The following is a 13,083-nucleotide window of genomic DNA, read 5'->3' on the forward strand; positions in this document are numbered from 1 at the left end:
TACATTTTCCCTTCGAAGTAGTGACCAGTCCTGATCCTGTTTAGTATTAGATCTGCAGGACCACAATACAGAGGAATATGCATCCACTCTTAACTCCTCTAATGAGTTAAAGAATAAAATGCATGCAGAACAGAGGTTTATATTTGCTTTGAAATTTTGTACCATTTCTTGATTTGTGGCAGGTTTGGACTCTGGAAGAAGCTGTTTTGGAGGTCGAACCACGGTTGGCATTATTCGATTGTGAAGAGCTGTTTCCTCTTCAGTTGCTTCTTCAAGAATCTAAATGAAAACAACACCTAATTCACTTCTTTCATTAACTAACTTTACATCAGACAATTATATTTCTGAAAACAACAATTCCAGTAGTCAACATCAATAGCTCTATCTTTCTCGACAGGGTTTCTATTAAGAATCAACAATATTAAATACCAGTGAAAGAGCAGATAGACCAAAGTCTCTTCAAAAGTTTTAGCTAAAAAAGGGTGCACACATTGTGCCAGAAACTGACCCACACTCCCAAGATTGGAGAAAAGTGCATTAGATATTAAGAATTCTTTCAGTGTCAATAATTTAGATTTTAGTATGAGACATAAGTATTTTTAAAACATGAATTTCTGGCTTGACACTCTTCCTTTAGAGTGACACTCCAGTACTGTAGCCCATCTAGGAATTTAAATCTTGCAATCTGAGGATGCGTATAACAGATCATATATCATATGACTATGTGACATTTCAGATTACTGCCCTTAGAAATGCTGATTCCCTTGAAAGAACTAATGAACTTACCCATCCTATGGCTTCAAACATCTTTAAATCAAGCGGGTCCCCAGAAAGCACTCCTTCAATTTTCGTGAGTGAATGACAAGTTGCCATGCAAGCAACAAACTGAGACTTCACCAGGCTCTCATTGCAAGCTCTCTCTTCTGGAAAAAGGAAACTAACACAGAAGACAGTAAAGCCAATGAAGTGATGATGTGCTTTGCTCTACAATGATTTATTAAGAGAAAATTCCAAAGGGTTATATTAGCAGAACACTGGCTACACAAGTCTTTTGAAGCTTATCCTTTCCATACAACACAGGGAATGGATTAGGACTGCAGGCGGGGACTTACAGTAGAGCCTAAGGGAGCTAGGCGACCAGCTCCCATTGAATTTCAATGGGATATAGGCATATACACCCTTTAGGCTCCTTTGAAACCCCCATCCTCACTATGTAAATAATCAACCACCTCTGGTTTGATCACATGTAACTTCACATGGGGCCTGTCTACACAGGAAGTAAAACTGGTTGCCTGAATCAAGTTCATGCTAACTCAGATAAAACTGCCTGACCAGCCAGTGACGATAAAGCCAAAAACAAGTGCACAGGCCAAGCTCACAAATTACTTTGAATGGTTTCTGTGCGCTGTTCATAATTCCATTGTGGTCCCTCCCCCCTCAGCTAGCTAACCCACATTTTAGAGCTGCGTCAAAGTGTCATGGATTTTCCACCAAGTCTTGATCACATTTTGATATGTACCCCTTTCTAGTCACTTTTTTTGTGCACATTCAGGAACACAAAAGATCACAGTTTTCTACTTTATGCAGGTTCTTATATCCTGCTCATCACGGTAGTCTGAGTGCCAGTTACATGTTTGCTCTCATGTCAATCACACTGTACCAAATAATGAAACCAAACTTCTCTCCCATGCAAATATTGCAGCACATTTCTCCTTACCGAGCATTTTCCACTCTTTGGATCCCCCAAAGATCTAAGCCATCTTCAGTAAGCGTGCCAGTCTGCCACAAAAACAAATTAATAAAACAGACAGTGTCAACAGAAAAGCCTTCAGAACCAAGGTGGGCTCTGAAAAGGGCCAGTGGATACAGCAGAAATATTAGCAGAAAATGAGTGAAGTTACGCTTGAGCAGTAACTGTTGCACTTTTACTTCCAGCCAAAATATAGATTTGATATTTACTAACTGATCTTTACAGAACAAAAAAAGAGCACATCTCCTCACGGATTCTGCAGATAACTGCCTATGGCTTTGTGGAAACGTTCACTTTGTAAAACAGAATTATATGACTATGTCACTGGCCCATTGCTATGTATTCACTGCTCAGTGTCTGTAATAAAAACAACATCTATCTGTGCACATGGGGACAGGATGGAATACACAGCCCCTCAGCCCTCAATTATGTGAGCTCACAAGGCCTATATTCTTTGGAAGAGGAAATTCTTAAACTTTTACATAGAATTCTAAGTGAAAAAGACACCAGATGGAAAAAGAAGCAACAGCCCAAACTGGGGAGGGAGGGTTGAAACTAAACTGTTAGCCGTGGCAGTAGTTATTTACACAGAGTTAACACACCGTTTTGAATACACCTGCCAAACAGAAATAAAACAGTTGTGCAGACAGTTTATGGAGTTAGAGAAAAATGTAGAGGGGAAAGAAGTTTGGATTAAGTACTAGCTGAAAGGAAGAGACAGACTAGCTGTGTTTACTTGCACTATTTCTGACTTTTAATTGTGCCTATTCCTACATAAGGAACAACCTTAAACATATGAGCTTGGCCTTTCATTTGAAATAAAGTTAAATGAGAAATGTGGCCAAGCTACAAAGTCTGAATCCGAATTTTCCTGAAGCTTGGGGGCCTTCAGACAGTTTCAGTTTGGACCCAATCGCCACACAACACTTATGCTTCTCGGAACTATTGACAAAGTAGCATCTGGAGCTTTGAGAGGAACATTCCACTCAGATTTGTAACTATTTGCTAGGGATATTTCTATGTTTAGCATCTACCACCAATGAATTCACTTAGGATCTGTAGCTATTGGAATAGAGCTTTTCAATTTTAACAAGTTAGCTCTGAAATCATGATTATGAATGCCATTGTAGCCACTACTATAACTGCTACTTTTTAAAAACTGCACACAACACTTCCCAGCCAATAACCAGCAAGAGAGTTTTAAAACGTATCTAACCTTGTCAAAACACACGAGATTCAATTGGCCACAGATATTTATCCTCTGAGGACTGATGCAGAAGATACCAATCTTTTTCAACCGCCTCTGTGCATAAACGATCCCAGCAGTCATCGCAGCAGGAAGTGCAGGTGGTACAGTGATGGTTATAATGTCAAGAGACTCAATGATTATTATATGAGCAGGAACCTAGAGTTAAAGAGAGTACGCAAAGTGAATAAAAATCCAGAGCTTATAGGATTCACCAGTCTCTCCTCAGTACATTACGTTTAATGTAGTATTGGGCCACAGATTTCAGAGGTGACACTCCTTTCATCTCTTCCTGGATTATCACAGGTAGCTTCTGCTGTGCTCAGAAAGTTAACAATGCTGCCACAACTTTTACTTGCACAATACAATTTTAGCAATCTAGTGCTAAAAGGTTTTACATATTTAAGCCTCTGATATCTTCCCCCATACATTAGTTAAAAGTCAAAGGTGAGTGAATAATGTGCAACAAATCTGATAAATTTGTATTTTCTATAATCTCACCAAATAATTTCTATGAATGATCCTTGGTATGTAGCTCATTACTGTGTAATATGTTCTGCCTATGCAATATCTAATTCGTTTTGATTAGACATAAGTAACATGGTATCCTATTTCTTCTTTGGATCACAGTAACCTCTAGAATCAATTTTCTGGTGCAAAAGCTTGTGATTAGAAATTCAAATTTCACTTTCCTCTAATAGTCCCTTAAATTTTGCTTTTTTGCTGAACATTCCTGTCAGTAAATTTGTCTGCTACAACATTCACGGAAAACAAATGCAGCCATAAAGGTTTCATTTAAAAATTAGACTTAGTATTTGCAGAAAGTTGTCTTGCACAAGCTCACCCAGCCCTACTAACAAAACACCGATCAGCTTCTACAGTTAAAATAAATTAGTAGGGTGATGGAGAGATGGTAACCATACCTCATTTAGTATGCTATTGACAACCGTGTAAAGAAACCCAACTCCTGCCACCACCACAAGGAACAGCAGAAACATGTAGGCATCTCTGTAGAGTTTGAAGTCAGTTGGCTTTGGATACAGTATAGAACGAACAAGCTGTCCTTTTGATGTACTAAAGCCTATAATGAGAGGGATTTTAAGGTATCAGATTAAAAGTGTAAACAATGGCAATGTCATACAATGCACCAAAAGCCTTTGAGACACTAAAATCCTGAGCTAGTCTTTTGATCCTCAGGTTTTGTAAGTGCTAAACCTATTTGCATGCTGTATCTGCAAATTCTGACTTCCAGAATCAAATCATTAAAAAGATGAAGAGCAAATTTAGTTTTATCAATGTTTCACTCAGATAGTCTTTATATTTTAGCTGCACATAGAACCGTTATTTACCCTAGAGTAACTGGTTCTTCAAGATTTATTGTCCACACAAACTCCACTCTAGGCATGCATGGGTTAATAAGCAAGTGAGATTGGATTCTTTTTAAATAGCCGTATCTGTTTGAGCCATGCCTGCACTCCACCTGCCCTCGCGTCCACCGCAGCTGGAGGTATCATCGGCAGGGTGGCCTCAATAACCACTCAGTGAGAATTCCAAGAGGAACTGGATTCTGAATCAGTGGGGAAGAAGGGGGGCCACGGAATCTGCATGGACAACACATCTCAAAGAACCACAGTTACTGCAGAGTAAGTAACTGTTCTTTTTTTCAAGTGACTGCTCACAGAGATTCCACTCTAGATGACTAACAACAGTTATCTCAAACCTGGAGGTGGGAAGTCCTATTTTCCAGGAGTCCTATTTTCAAAGTCACAGCAGGACAACCCTGCCAAAGTTGGCCTCTGATGTGGATTCTTGAACCAAGGCATAATTAGAGGTAAATATATGAACCCAGCTCCAGGTAAGCAGCCCTACATATTTCAGATATTGGTATATTACCCAGGCAAGCACCAGAAGCTGCCTGAGCCCTAGTGAAATGGACTCTAACGTGACCCAGATGATCCTTGCTTGCTATCTGATACCAAGTCTTACTACAGTCCAAAACCTACTAGATAATCTGGGTGGAAAGAGGTTGCCCTCTAACCCTTCCTGCAAAAGCCAGGAACAGTCTAGGTGAGGCTCTGAATGACTTTGTTCTGTCTAAACAAAAGGTCAATGCCCTCACCACATCTAGCCTTTGAAGCCTTGATTCTCCCAGGATGGAAGGAGTTTGGGAAGAAAACTGGTAGATGGATAGATTGAGATGTAAATCAGACTATCTTAGGAAGGAACTTGGGTTAGGCCTAGGGATGATCTTATCCTTGTGACGTGTGGTGTACAGAGGACCTGCCTTGAGGGTCTGGACTTCTCCCACACTCTTAGTAACAAGTAACAAGCCACAAGAAAGATACCTTTCATGGAAAGACGGTACAAAGAGCAGGTTGCCACAGATTCAAATGGTGGGTCCCCGTTAATCCAATGAGGACTAAGCTGAGGTCCCAAGAATGGGGGAGGCTCTCTCAGAGTGGAAAGGCATGGCTTCTTAGAATAGTGTTCCTGCCCCAGGGAGAACCCCAGGGCCAGGGCTGATAGGCATACTGGGGTGATACCAAGACGGAGAACACCAAGAGAAACCTGTCCTCTTTCTGTGTCCTCTGATGGAGTCATCTCTGGATTCCTATGGAGACCTGTATGGTGGGAAGGAGAGGGGTCTCCACTGTGCTCTGAGGAGGACAATGAAAAAGAGTAGGCCTCCACCAAAGGTGGAGCGGAGCTCTCCAGGAATCCGTGCTGGATCTGGTGAATTAGGGGAGAAAGTCTGGTTGCTTGTACATAACATTGCTGAAGCACTCCAAACAAGACTCTGGGACTGCACCTATAGATCGAAGCCCTTCCTGGGACCAGCCAGTCTGTGCCGAAATATCCAGCACTGAGACAACCAGTGCTGCAAAGTCCATCGATACCGTGAAGGTTGTGACTGGCCCTGAAGGAGAAGTGGTGGATGCTGCAGGTTTCAGCATGGAAGCTGGTGCAAGGGAACATGGCACTAGCACAACGTGACGCTGGTGGTAAAAAGTGCCGTCGTGCTCTTTGGAATCAGAATGGGACTCCAAGCTGCGACTCTTGGTGAATGAGGCCCCAGAAGAAGTTTTAAGTCTCTTACTCAGGGCTGGTGAGGGAGCCCTGCTCCTAGATTCCCCCCTGGAGCTGCGCTCGTTCCTCCCTCTCTCAGAAGTTACTGAGGTGGTAGGGGAAGCGGTGGATGTGGTATACCTAGACTTTAGTAAGGCATTTGATACGGTCTCGCATGATATTCTTATCGATAAACTAGGCAAATACAAATTAGATGGGGCTACTATAAGGTGGGTGCATAACTGGCTGGATAACCGTACTCAGAGAGTTGTTATTAATGGTTCCCAATCCTGCTGGAAAGGTGTAACGAGTGGGGTACCGCAGGGGTCTGTTTTGGGACCGGCTCTGTTCAATATCTTCATCAACGATTTAGATATTGGCATAGAAAGTACGCTTATTAAGTTTGTGGATGATACCAAGCTGGGAGGGATTGCAACTACTTTGGAGGACAGGGTCATAATTCAAAATGATCTGGACAAATTGGAGAAATGGTCTGAGTTAAACAGGATGAAGTTTAACAAAGACAAATGCAAAGTGCTCCACTTAGGAAGGAAAAATCAATTTCACACATACAGAATGGGAAAAGACTGTCTAGGAAGGAGTACGGCAGAAAGGGATCTAGGGGTTATAGTGGACCACAAGCTAAATATGAGTCAACAGTGTGATGCTGTTGCAAAAAAAGCAAACATGATTCTGGGATGTATTAACAGGTGTGTTGTGAGCAAGACACGAGAAGTCATTCTTCCGCTCTACTCTGCTCTGGTTAGGCCTCAGCTGGAGTATTGTGTCCAGTTCTGGGCGCCGCATTTTAAAAAAGATGTGGAGAAATTGGAAAGGGTCCAAAGAAGAGCAACAAGAATGATTAAAGGTCTTGAGAATATGACCTATGAAGGAAGGCTGAAAGAATTGGGTTTGTTTAGTTTGGAAAAGAGAAGACTGAGAGGGGACATGATAGCAGTTTTCAGGTATCTAAAAGGGTGTCATAAGGAGGAGGGAGAGAACTTGTTCACCTTAGCCTCTAAGGATAGAACCAGAAACAATGGGTTTAAACTGCAGCAAGGGAGGTCTAGGTTGGACATTAGGAAAAAGTTCCTAACTGTCAGGGTGGTTAAACACTGGAACAAATTGCCTAGGGAGGTTGTGGGATCTCCGTCTCTGGAGATATTTAAGAGTAGGTTAGATAAATGTCTATTAGGGATGGTCTAGGCAGTATTTGGTCCTGCCATGCGGGCAGGGGACTGGACTCGATGACCTCTCGAGGTCCCTTCCAGTCCTATAATCTATGAATCTATGGAGTGGTGTGGGCTCCATGGGCGGCGGGAGCACTGAAGCTGGAAGGTGAAGCAGGATCAGACTGACCCACGCTGAGTTTCTCTAAGGCAGAGGTTGGAGACTCCATGGACTTTTCAAGCAGGAACAACTTAAGTCTCACCTCCCTGTTTTTAAGAGTCCGTTTGAAGAACAAGAGACAAACAGAGCAGCGCTCTTATGCGCTGTCTTCCAGGGAAAGAAGATAGCGGGAATGCTCATTGTTTATTAATGATCTGGATGATGGGATTAATTGCACCCTCAGCAAGTTCGCAGGTGATACTAAGCTGGGGGGAGAGGTAGATACGCAGGAGGGTAGGGATAGGGTCCAGAGTGACCTAGACAAATTGGAGGATTGGGCCAAAAGAAATCTGATGAGGTTCAACAAAGACAAGTGCAGAGTCCAGCACTTAGGACGGAAGAATCCCATGCACCACTACAGACTAGGGACCGACAGGCTAAGCAGCAGTTCTGCAGAAAAGGACCTGGGGATGACAGTGGACGAGAAGCTGGATATGAGTCAACAGTGTGCCCTTGTTGCCAAGAAGGCCAAAGGCGTATTGGGCTGTATTAGTAGGAGCATTGCCAACAGATCGAGGGAAGTGATTATTCCCCTCTATTCAGCACTGGTGAGGCCACACCTGGAGTACTGTGTCCCCCACAGAAGGGATTTGGACAAATTGGAGAGAGTCCAGCAGAGGGCAACAAAAATGATTAGGGGGATGGGGCACATGATTTACGAGGAGAGGCTGAGGGAACTGGGCTTATTTAGTCTGCAGAAGAGAAGAGTGAGGGTGGACTTGATAACAGCCTTCAACTACCTGAAGGGAGTTCCAAAGAAGATGGATCTAGACTGTTCTCAGTGGTGGCAGATGACAGAACAAGGAGTAATGGTTTCAAGTTGCAGTGGGGGAGGCTTAGATTGGATATTAGGGAAAACTTTTTCCCTAGGAGGGTGGTGAAGCACTGGAATGGAGGTGGTGGAATCTCCTTCCTTAGAGGTTTTTAAGGTCAGACTTGACAAAGCCCTGGCTGGGATGATTTAGTTGGGGATTGGTCCTGCTTTGAACAGGGGGTTGGACTAGATACCTCCTGAGGTCTCTTCCAACCCTGAGATTCTATGATTTTATGGGCTTGGCAGAGTCACATGATGGCAGTAACTAAGCTAAGGATACGTCCTGTGGTTGAGGGATATGGATACCGCAGGGTTCCATCTCACAGCATTGAAGAGGAACTGAGCGATGGATACGGCTGCTCTACTCCATGTATCCCAAGCTACAGAGGTCACAAAACACACATGTAACCACAACAGACACTGCTATTCAAAAGGAATCTGATCTCAGGTATAGGGGGCGTATGTACACCTGGGGTGAAATCTGTGTGGCCACTAACTCAAAGACAAATTGTTAATACGAAGGGTCTAATCCTGAAAGGTGCAAAGCAACCGTAACTCCCTCGGATTACTTCTGATACTTAGCGTGAGGCTGGTATTTTACATCTCAATATGCATAAGGAACAGTGCATAACTGATGTCCCAGGAGCAATGCAAGAAGTATGGAATTTTAGGAAGTCACAATTCTTTCTGGCTTAGAGGGAAAGTAACGTAATGTTCACCAGCCTCTTACTCAGTGATTACTTCACCCCTTTACATCAGACAGCACATGTGGAGTGTGGAACCACAGCTGGAGCTGTTCCCCTCCGAAGCGTGCGGGCAGGGAAGCAGTGTCTCCTTTGAACCCACACTCCCCACTGCACAGAGCAGGGATTCCTGTAAGCCACGGAGGAGAATAGGACTTTACAACCCCTTACTCCCCTATGCAGACACCTTAAGAAAATGTTTCTTCCAAAACACAGTCCACAGATCCGTTATGTGGGTACTTCAGTCTGCACTCAGCATGGGGACAGACCCACACTTGTCAGTTACTGGCTGCATGAGAATCCCCTGCCAGCTGAAGCGCCCTCCAGTTGAGACAGCTCTCACAGGCAGATTAATTCAATTCTAATTTCCTACATTATAGATTTTGTTAACTACACCTTGAGGAAAAAGCACAACAATTTCCTCTACTGGAGGATCACAGGGAATTCCACCTAACAAAGTAAATCCAAACTTTTTGTCTATTTCCATCTCTAATCTGGATCATCTATTTGTCACAAAGACAGACTGAATCTCTGGACCTTTTTACTCAAAGAAAGGAAATGTTCATGTAAGCACAGAAAATTTTCCTATTCTTCATCAAGCTTCGTCCACAGATCTGTTCCAATGGGATTTTCACAGTCATCTGCTTACACGGTGGGAAGGAGAACCATTCTTTAAACAAGGAAACTCAAACAAGGTACATTATACATTTCCATCTTCCCCTAGTGTGATGGAGTGTGGGCCCCCATGCTAGCCCAAAAAGGGTTCATGTGGCCCAAGAGGGGTTAAGTAACCTGACGGGCCACACCTGAGGGACATTTAGGCTTGATAAGCTATCCCTGACTGAGGATGGAGGCCAGCTGAGCAGGAGGGGGCTGGTATAAGGCCAATTAGCAAAGGCAGGAGGAGGCTGCAGCGTGGAAGCCTGTAGTCATTCTCTGGGCTTAGAGAGGGAAAAGGAGAAAACAAGCAGAACCCCTAGGATCTTGGCCCTGAGGAAGGTGGTGCAGAAGGAAGCTTGGCAGAGGTGAGTAGGAAAAGACTCGGGGAAATGGCAGCAGGGTTTGGGACTGTGCAGACTTTGGCTGCTGACTCGAAGGTCTCTGAGCTGGAACCTGTAGTAGAGGGCGGGCCTGGGTTCCCCTACAGCCATGGGGGAAGTGGCAGAGTCTGGGCAGTGAATTGGAAGACTGCCTGAGACAATTCTTACAGAGAGCTTTTGATACTGCAGAAGGGGGAAGACGCATAGTGACCTGGCCGGAAGGCCAAGCCATGAAGAGAGAGCATCCCAACTCTCAAAGAGGAAGCACTGTAACTCCTGGAGCATGAGAGGGGCCGCTGCATGCGCACAGACAGAAGCGGGCACCATACCGGTCACAGCTATTCCCCAGATGCAGCCACAATGAGGCGACCCAGCGGTGAGAAAAAAAACCCATGACCCCCGGGCCCTAACGCATGGAGAAAAATTCTGCCCCAAAATGGCATTGGCTAAAGACTGGCTGGCCAATATGTAAAATTTGGTGAATTTATGAACTTGTGGACATTTGCCCACATAGCAGATTTCAATACATGAGAATTGACTTCTCCAGCCTGAGACTATCAGCACTTCTAGGAACTGAACTTTGATGTTCAAAATAAATAATATTTTTGAACATACTCGGGGAATGAGTGCTACGACAGGACTACCTGTCAGAACTAAAAGAACAATATTGGGTCTAATCTGAGAAAGCTCCTAATTTCAAAAGCAGAGACAGTAGCTCTTGGGAGGTGCCTAATGGCCAGGAAGAATAAGGATACTGCCCAGCAGGGGTTCAATCTGGATAATTCCATAAGAGGCAGAATGAAGGTCCAAGGTTTTGGTCTATGACCTTGAGAGTCTGTAATAAGGTTGTTGCCCTAAGGAAGCGTTTAATGTTGGGATTCGTACAAAGTGACCTTTTCTTCAACATGCTGGTAACATCATACTACAGAGCCGTGACCTTTTGGCTTGGACATTGGTATATCCACATTAAGGCCCTCCTGAAAGAACTCAAAGCTAGGTTTTACTTGAATTAACATGATACTTAAACTATGGACCATGCAGAACTATGGAGGTCTGTGGACCTCAGCATGATGAAGGGCAATTGACAATTTTGCCTTTAATTTGAAGTCAAAGCAGGAAGTGAGACTACTGGGCTCCCTTGCCAGAGGTTATTTGCAGACTACACATTTTACATGCAGAAAGAAAACCATATATAATTTTAAGAATGTTTACATTTAAGATATCTGCACTGACATTCCTCAGGTTCCAATCCTCCACTACCAAGAGAACTCAAAAATCAACGAGAGTGAAAAACAAAATGAATCAGAAAGGAAGTAAGAATTTAAACTGAACATACGCAGTGTTTCTATCAGAATTTGTCTTTTGAAAATAATTTTTGCTTTTTAATAGCAGTCCAGGGATATGTCCACTAGAAAAAAAATTACTATAAAATAAAAAGGAAATAAGATTAAAATAGAACTACAGAAAAAAATCAGTTAGATGTTTTAAAAAACACACAGCAGTAAGATTAGAATAGAAGATGATTAGTCCATGTCTATATTAAAAATGAAAATCATCTATCCGTGCATCTTATTCAGGCACTGATGAAAAGCTGTTAGAGGTTTAATGATTTTACTGGGAAACTCCTTTAGAAAGCTCACAATGTTTTATTCAAGCTAAACCTACCTCTCCTATCTAGAATTATGGTTTAAGCATAGGTCTGTAGGTAGGCTTCTTTTTAAGAAACAGACTTGCAACATACTGACAGCTCTTCTGGGGAATCCTATGCAGAGTTTTAAAACGATACTTCTCACTACTTTAATAGCTCTGTAATCCAGACTATTAATATGACTAAGTATAGCGTTATAAATAAAGATAGTGAATATACAACAAGGTGTCTGCCATTTTTGGGCAGAGACTGCTTTTTAAATAAAATTTACTTCTTCAACATGAGAAACAGACTTTCTCCATAGGCAAATGTATCCAAAAGAAGAAAAAAAAAAAAAAAATCAAAGAAAGAGACACAATGCACTCTTGAGCAAAAACACTGCAAACTGAGTTTAATGCTACTGCAAATGTTTCTGGGCATGTTTTAAATCCCTTGACTCTAATGGTTAATTGATTTGTCAGTGCTGAAAAATCAATAGCCTGCAGGGCATTATCAAGTACCATTGTAATAAAAGTTTTAAAAGTAACTTTGTTAAATGCTTTGGGGAATATCTGTTTAATACAACTACATTAACTGACAAAAGGTAGAGAGCAGCAGATAGACATAACTATAAAAATCAAACGGTAAGCGAATAAGTGAGAACAATTAGAATTTGTACCTGTTCTCACTACTATGGCTTTGACTCGTTCTCCAGTATAAAAACGGGTTTGAATGACATTGGTCCCACAGAACAAAGTGTGTCGCTTATGTACTTCTGGACTGTATATTTCATCTCCCATTGCTTTTGGGTCTTCTGCAGGATTTGGGAGATTAGTCTTTGTTACAGGAACACTTTCACCTTAAATGGAAAAAAAGTTCTTCAGTTCATCCAAATCAAATACAAATAATAAGCACTTCTCATCCATAGCTCTCAAAGCACTTTCTAAAATAGTGAGTGTTATCCCCATTTTAAAACAGAGAAATAAAGTGATCTGCTTAAATTAACTCAGCCAGACAGTAAAGCTGGGAAACGAACCCAGGAGTCCTAATTCCCATTATCCCATTCTTTAACCTTCTAGACCTCCCACAGAAACCAAGACTCTTGCTCCCAGTCTTCCCTCCTCTAAATCACTACACCAGTTAGCAAAACTTGAAAATGCTGCTGCTTGTAGCTCTGAAGGTAAAATATAAAAACCTATCAAACAATAAATGTAACTGTTGCTGTAAAGAGTCATTTGATACAGGCAAGGCTACCTATAGTAAGCTTTGCTAGCATATGTTCCTACACGCACCTTTATCCAGTTTTGATCAGTGGCTTGCTAATTATTCATGTAGCAATTTCAACACTTATAAACAAAAACAAAATACGATAGTGTCTAGCAATTAAACAGGACCCAGATCGAAACCA

At 42.4% G+C, this 13,083-nt stretch overlaps 1 protein-coding gene across 2 annotated transcripts in view; it reads right to left on the bottom strand.

Moving 5' to 3' along the window:
- The window catches only part of ATP13A3 (ATPase 13A3), a 70,827-nt gene that overhangs the window by 27,989 nt on the left and 29,755 nt on the right, over positions 1-13,083 (bottom strand). For both annotated transcript variants that reach the window (XM_034780652.1, XM_034780651.1), the window contains exons 11-16: positions 12,355-12,534; positions 3,920-4,077; positions 2,967-3,155; positions 1,718-1,779; positions 787-937; positions 163-279 (exon numbers count right to left, since the gene is read on the bottom strand). In XM_034780652.1, the coding sequence (XP_034636543.1) occupies positions 163-279; positions 787-937; positions 1,718-1,779; positions 2,967-3,155; positions 3,920-4,077; positions 12,355-12,534 (857 nt within the window). The remainder of the gene's footprint in view (positions 1-162; positions 280-786; positions 938-1,717; positions 1,780-2,966; positions 3,156-3,919; positions 4,078-12,354; positions 12,535-13,083) is intronic.

The sequence above is a fragment of the Trachemys scripta genome, chromosome 9, assembly GCF_013100865.1.
Source record: "Trachemys scripta elegans isolate TJP31775 chromosome 9, CAS_Tse_1.0, whole genome shotgun sequence".
NCBI lineage: Eukaryota > Metazoa > Chordata > Testudines > Emydidae > Trachemys > Trachemys scripta.